Below are 7051 nucleotides of genomic sequence, written 5' to 3'. Positions count from 1 at the left end.
TTTGGGGAATTTTTTTAAATTTTTATTTAAAAGACATAATATGGCAACATAGGTAGTAGATTAAATTCTTTTTTACATTTTCAAAGTATAATATCTCGGTTATTTTGAACTTATTTGAAAAACGATAAAGAGAAAATATGTTTTTTTTATCGAGTCCTACTAGCCCTGAAAATGTTTGCACTTATTTAAGACTCACCCTGTATAATATCAGAAATTACTTATTGTTAAAAATTATTGTTTCAATTTATTACCTTCTAAAATACTGTTTATTTAAAGATTTTCTATGTGGAAAGTGCCTCTAGTGAAAATCTATAAAAAAAATGCAAGACTATCAAGAGTCTTGCAGTAAGACCAAACCCAGGACTGGACCCTGCAAGACTAAGACTATTTGTTAACTCAGACTTCTCTAGACCAAGTCTTGGTTTAGAGATTGCAGATCACTATATCCTATGAATTCCTCTATGAATGTAGAGAATGAGAAAGAGGGGGGGGTTAATCACTGCGACCTTAAAGATCTATTGTGCCGCCTTCCTTGAGTCCTCACACAGTCCATAACCCATCATACCCCTGTTGTAGAGGGGATAGGGTATTACCTATCCTCCTCTGACAACAGTTCTTCCTCCGAGGGTACACATCCTTCCACGGTTGCAGTTTGGCCCTCCGTGCCGCCATTCACAGTCGAGGAGCTTGCCTCCGGCTGAGGAACCCGTGAGTTGGAGGCTGGAGGATCTGTCTCCATTTTCTCCACCACTTTAACTTGGTCTCTCCTTAGACCTGATACAGTTTGTCCCGCATCTGTAATAGAGGATATGTCCCTTTTTCTCTATTACCTCCTTGCATTTTAGGTCAATTCCTATGATCCTCCTCCCTCGAGTTGATGACTCGCCAACTCGATGTCTTTACATTGAAGTTCTGACCCTGGATAAGGCTCAGCAGGTAGGTGGTGTCTTCGGCAGAAAGACCGTGATGGCCACCCCTTATTCCACGTTGAACATAATATGCCCTAAGATGCTTCCTAAGGAAGTTACAGCCCCTTGAAAGCCTTCACAGCCCCTTTAGAACTCTTACTTGAAACATATCTTGTAAACGAACTTAAAGTGGAACTCGAGAACCTGGAAGAACTCCCTCCATAACCTGGAATGGGAATCTTCCAACCGGTCAAAGACACTCAAAAAAGTTTCTCAGAATTTACGATCGAGAAAAATCAAAGATTTTCCTTGTTTGAAGTAAGGAAAATCTTCGGATTGTCACGGGTTTTTAACAGAACATAACATAACATAACAGCCGTTACTCACTGACGAGTATTCGACACACATATAGAAGATGGTCACGCAAGGCGTTTTCTTTCATGAGCTTTTCTGTGACTGAAAAGCCCGATACGTGATGTTATCTGCCTACCGCACTCCGCATATTCAAAAATCTCATGGCTTTGTTGCCTCTTTACTTTTTGGTTGTCGTTGTTAACTGAGTTTACAACTCTTCTCCACTGAGTTCTATTGTGAGCTGCTTTTTCCCACTCATTCTGCATGTTAAGCCCCTTTAAGTTTTCGTGGAAAATGTCCTTGTACCTTTTCAGTTGTCCACCCGGCCTCCTCTTACCGTCTACAAGCTCACCGTAAAGCAGAGATTTTGGTATGCGGTTTTCTTGCATTCTGCATACGTGACCAGCCCATCTTAAGCGGGATTTTGTAACCATGACTTCAATACTCTCGCAGTTAGCTTTTTCAAGGACCGACACGTTTGAGACATGATGGAACCATCGGATTCTTAAGAGTTGTCTAAGGTGTCTCTGTTGCAACTTGTTTAATGCGTTCATGTGTCGGCGGTACGGCACCCAGGTTTCGCTCCCATATAACATGTGGGGATCATAATTGCTTGGTACACTGCAAATTTTGTTTTTTGTACTGAAGTCATGATTGTAGAAAACCCTGTCTTTAATTTCCAGAATGCTCTTGAGGCGCTACTAATCCTGTGCTGAGTTTCGGAGTCAATATTGGCCTTTTCTGAAACCAAACTGCCAAGGTAATTGAATTCCGCCACATATTCTAATAGTTCTCCGATTTTTATAGCATTGTTGTGATCTTCAGGGGGAGTGCACATGATTTTAGTTTTGTCGATGTTTAGCTTAATGTCCAAAGCCTCGTATGCCCAGGTATATGTGTTCAACATTTCTTGTAATTGTTGTACCGTGTTTGCAACTAGAGCGCAGTCGTCAGCGTATTAAAGTTCTGTGATGAATTTTGTACATGTTTTTGCCCTGAGTCTTTTTATGTTGAACAGACTGCCGTCGTATCTGTATCTAATGCCCAATCCTCTCTCCTGCATTTTGCTGTCCACTATAATGGAGAGCGCTGCCATGAACATGTTGAATAGGAGGCGCTAAGACACATCCTGCCTAACTCCTGTATTTGTTAGGAATGGGTCGCTCACTGATCCATGATGTGACACTCTTGACTTGTTATTGTTATGGAGGCTTTTACACACTGTTAGAAATTTGTTGGGTACTCCGAACTTTTTCATAATTGCCCAAAGTGCATCTCTGTTCACAGAGTCGAAGGCTTTTATTAGATCGATGAATGCAACATAAAGTTTAGAATGCTGCTCTTTAACTTTTTCCTGTAGTTGACGGATGGAAAATATGGAATCGACGGTGCCGCGGTTGGTACGAAAACCCGCTTGCGATTCTGGAAGGATTTTTTTCTATATATGGGTGCAGGCGGTTTGACATAATTTTTGCAAGAATTTTTCCGCCGATAGCCAATAGTGAAATTCCCCGGTAAATTCCGCAGTCTGATGCACTTCCTTTGTTCTTAAATATATTCACTATATTCGCGTTGCGAAAGTCCAGAGAGTACCTCTCCGCTTTCCCATACGACATCGAAGAAAGCCTTTAGATGACCCTTGCACACTTATAGATTTCCGCCGGAATCGCGTCACAGCCAGCTGATTTGTTGTTTTTAGGCTGTTTTATGGAGGTCTTTATTTCCTGTTCTGTTATTGGGATGTCTAATACATCGAGGCTGTTATACTGAGGTATTGTGTTTAGTGCTTCTATATTGGCGTTGTTTTCTTGGTTAAGGATATGGCTGTAATATTCTTTCCAGCGGTTTCTGATTTGTTCTTCCTCTTTTAGAATTTCGCCATTTTGTGCCATGATTGGGCAACTTACCTTCTTAGTTGGACCGTATACTTCTTTTACAGCCTCGAAGAATTTACGATAATCGTGATGCGTGGCGTACTCTTCAATCTGATTCGCTTTTTGTGACCACCAGTTATCCTTTAACTTGGCGCAGTTCTCTTCGAAGCGTGTTGTTGGCTGCTTTAAAGTTGTCTACCAGTCTCGGATTATGCGGATTTGCAGTGACTGCTTGATGTGCTCTATGCTTTTGTTCCGATATATGCGGTTGATTTTCCTTAAACCAGTCTGGTTGTTTCTTTTTGTTCGACTTTCCCAGTACTGCTTCGCTGGTTTTATGAAACGCATCCCTTAATTGTGTCAGAATTGTGTCAATAGAACACTGTCTCCTCATTGAACACCTCAGTAGATTGAAACAAAAAACAATGGCAAATGCAGATTTTGTGGGGAAAATGGAAGAGTTTCATTCCAGAACACCTCATCACTGAGTGCGATGAGATTGGAGATGGAGATGGAGAACTAACCTTTTTAAAACCGTCTCAGAGACTGGTCTTTGTTAAAACCTGGAGCTCGCGGTGATTAACCCCTTTTTCACGGGAACTTTTTGTTATATTTTTGTCTATAGCTTCACCCATTTAAGTTTTGTATACTATTTTTACGCGTTGTGTAGGTACTAACACAAGAAAAGTTTTTCGTCACTTGCATCTTCTTCATATTGCTTTTCTATAAGGTACCTATCGGATGGTTCTGCCGGTGGTACGTCTGCAAACCACGATTTTTTAGCGAGATATTTTGATTCACAAAACATTGATCTAATATCTGAAAAAATATCGGTTATTGACAGTACTTGACTGGATAGTTATTAGGTTGAATTTCTCAATAAGTCAAATTCTATACCTTTCTCACCTTACATGATTTGAAATTATGCTCAAAATATGAATTTTTCTTATAATATAATACCTGTGTAATATCACCCAAACAAAAAATGTTATAATTAACTAATAAAAATTGGTCATGTGCGAGTCGGACTCGCGCACGAAGGGTTCCGTACCATTCATCAAAGAATATACCTAGCTAGAAAAAGAATGGACTCTGCCATACTGAAAAATGGTCCTACAGAAGTGGCGCCATCTATTGAGTAGGGCTTGTCTTAAATGGATCGAAGCGCGGGCTTTTTAAATGAGCGTTTTTGTTGAATTTTACTCTAAAATAATTAAATTTGATTATTAAATCTTATTTTTTACACAAATTCAACAATACTAATAACAAGTATTGTTGTGATGTGTAAAAATAAGATTTAACAATATAATTTATACAATTATTAAATAAAATTAAAGCCAAACATGTGAAATATTATTTATTATTTAAAGTTCTTATTTATAAGTCAAATATTTAAGCATCGTTTATTATAATAAAACAAAACCAACGTAATACGCCCAAAGTTTTGTAAATGGAGTAAATATAAATAGGTACTTAAATGATGGCAAATATAAAAGACTTACATTATATTTTTAGGGCCACAAACAAAAGGAATTGTCTAATTAAAACACATATAACAAATTATAGTTTGCAAAACGTTTTGATAATATTATGATTGGCGCTATGACAACGACAATATTTTTTGACAATAATATGACAATGGCCGTTGGAAACTATGGAAACTACAAAAAAAATTCTGATTTAACGCCATCTGGCAATAACTAGTAGCAACTTCTTAACCTAAAAATTAATTGCACTACCACCTAGTGGCTAGGGCTTGAACTATTTTATTTGAGATTTCCGTGGAAACGGTGGAACCGCTTTTGCTATTTCAGTTTCCCGCCCCTGCCATTCATTATCTATACAACGTTAGACACTATATTATTATAAACTTTTTTTCTGATTTAACTGAAATTTTGAATGCGCGTATAAGTAATTTAAAAAAAAATGAAGAAACACGTTACTAAAAATTGTATTAATCATTAATAAATATTATGTAAAAGTAAAATAAATATGTAAAAATTAAAAAAAACGATTAAAAAAGTCGCCTTGACCAGGATTCGAACCTGCCTTACTACGGCTCCAACGTCATAGCAGCGTAAAGTCCTAACGCTTTAACCACGCGGCCACCGAGGACTTGAAAGATTCTATATAAAATTCTTACTTAAAAGATAATTATTTATAAACATTTATTTAATTCTGTTTTTAGTATTTGTACAACATAGATACATTATCTGTAAAAATTTCAACTGTCTAGCTATAACGGTTCATAAGATAGAGCTTTGTGACAAACGGACGGACGGACAGCGAAGTCTTAGTAATAGGTTTCCCGTTTTTACCCTTTGGGTACGGAACCCTATAAATGATGACAAAAATTTTATAGTGCCTATTTTTTTTACAGATATACAGAAAGAAGATCGAACAAATCTGGATACAGTGATAATGCACATTGACATGGATTGCTTTTTCGTATCCGTTGGTTTGAGAAACCATCCCGAATTGAAGGGAAAACCTGTGGCAATTACTCATGCTAAAAGTGGGGTTATAAGTAACGCTGATCCAAATAGACAAGCTAGTAGAGCCAGGGAATTTGAATTGTACCAAGAGAGACTACCTGAAGGCAAGTACCTACCCTTATTCATTTTATGGCTGGTTTATACTTTCTCTGATCTTAGAGCTCGAACTCACTGACGACCAGGTCGCAACAACCTGGCCGAACGACCCTGGCCGTCGGCTGGCCGGATGTATTGCGTTTATAGCTGCGGCCAGATGAACGACCAGTTTCAACAGAGTTGTCAGATCTAACTTTTTGTTATGTTTTGCCAATTAGAAAATATTGTTTCAGAAGGAATTAAGTTTCAGAAATGTTAAAATATCCGAGTTAACTAAAAAGCGAAGTTGCTATTCATGAGCTTATTAAATGTTCTAATATTAAATAATGCATTTAAAATATTCTTGGATTTTTCATTAATAAATACTGGTGTGGTAAATGGAGTAAGTAAAATCTCCAACCCCGTCTACACGATAACGTCGTTATTTCCATGTTTTACAAATCCGCGATACCTACTATTCCATCAGTCGTTTCATAACAGAATATTCTAGATCCTACGTTTATGTAATTTAATATGTGTAGAGTAACATCAATAAAGGACAGAAACAGTATTGTTCCTAAAGGCGCGTCCAGACTTGAGCATTTTAGCCCGAACGAACCGAGCGCGCACGAACAAGCAGAACAAATAGGCCGAACAAAAAGCATTGTGTACGCGCGACCGACAAGAAAGGAGATATTCTGTTTCTTTTTTCTACTGATATGGACTTCTACTGATGGCTCTTATCGACTTGATTTATTTGTTTGATAGCTTATTTTACTTATTACATATTGGCAAAAACTAGTACATTATGAAGATTATTATGGGTTATTTATTTATTGATGTACATCTTACAAAGCCATAAGTGGTAATAACAGGCAAGAGGGTGCTATTGATGCACAAACTAATAATCACAGAATTTAATAAAAACTAACTTTGAAAGTGGTATAATGTGCTTATCAATCAATCAAATTTTTAAGCTTAAAGTGTAAAAAACAACACAATTCATTTAAACCAAAAACTCGTAATACAAAACTAAAGTGCCAAAACGAATGGCAATGTTAGGAAATAAATAAATTGTGGCATCTTGACATTTTTTTACAACAGAGCTGCCGCCTGAATCACCAGCGGGAAATTTAAATTCCAGTTAGTCAGTCCGGGGCCGAATATGTCCGTTGTTGGCAACAATGAATTTAAAAATCGCGCCCTCGATTACGTAACTAAAAGTTTAATTGGTATCGCTTATAGGTGCCACGTCCAGAGTGGTCGATTTAACCGATAAGATTGATGGTTTGGCGTCAATGTCTGAGATAGCCAGTTGCAGCTATGAAGCCCGACAGAGAGGAAT

The 7051-nt window shown here is 37.6% G+C and overlaps 1 protein-coding gene across 1 annotated transcript in view; it reads left to right on the top strand.

The window, feature by feature from the left end:
• Positions 1-5522: 5522 nt before the first annotated feature.
• The window catches only part of LOC115889677 (DNA repair protein REV1-like), a 14549-nt gene continuing 13020 nt past the window's right edge, over positions 5523-7051 (top strand). The window contains exon 1 of the mRNA XM_030909734.1: positions 5523-5656. Within this exon, the coding sequence (XP_030765594.1) occupies positions 5558-5656 (99 nt within the window). The 5' untranslated portion in view covers positions 5523-5557. The remainder of the gene's footprint in view (positions 5657-7051) is intronic.

Source organism: Sitophilus oryzae, unplaced genomic scaffold, assembly GCF_002938485.1.
Source record: "Sitophilus oryzae breed Bouriz unplaced genomic scaffold, Soryzae_2.0 scaffold_824_pilon_pilon, whole genome shotgun sequence".
Classification (NCBI taxonomy): Eukaryota; Metazoa; Arthropoda; class Insecta; order Coleoptera; family Curculionidae; genus Sitophilus; species Sitophilus oryzae.
The sequence above is the reverse complement of the archived record's forward strand: the minus strand, read 5'-3'. Positions and strand labels throughout refer to the sequence as shown.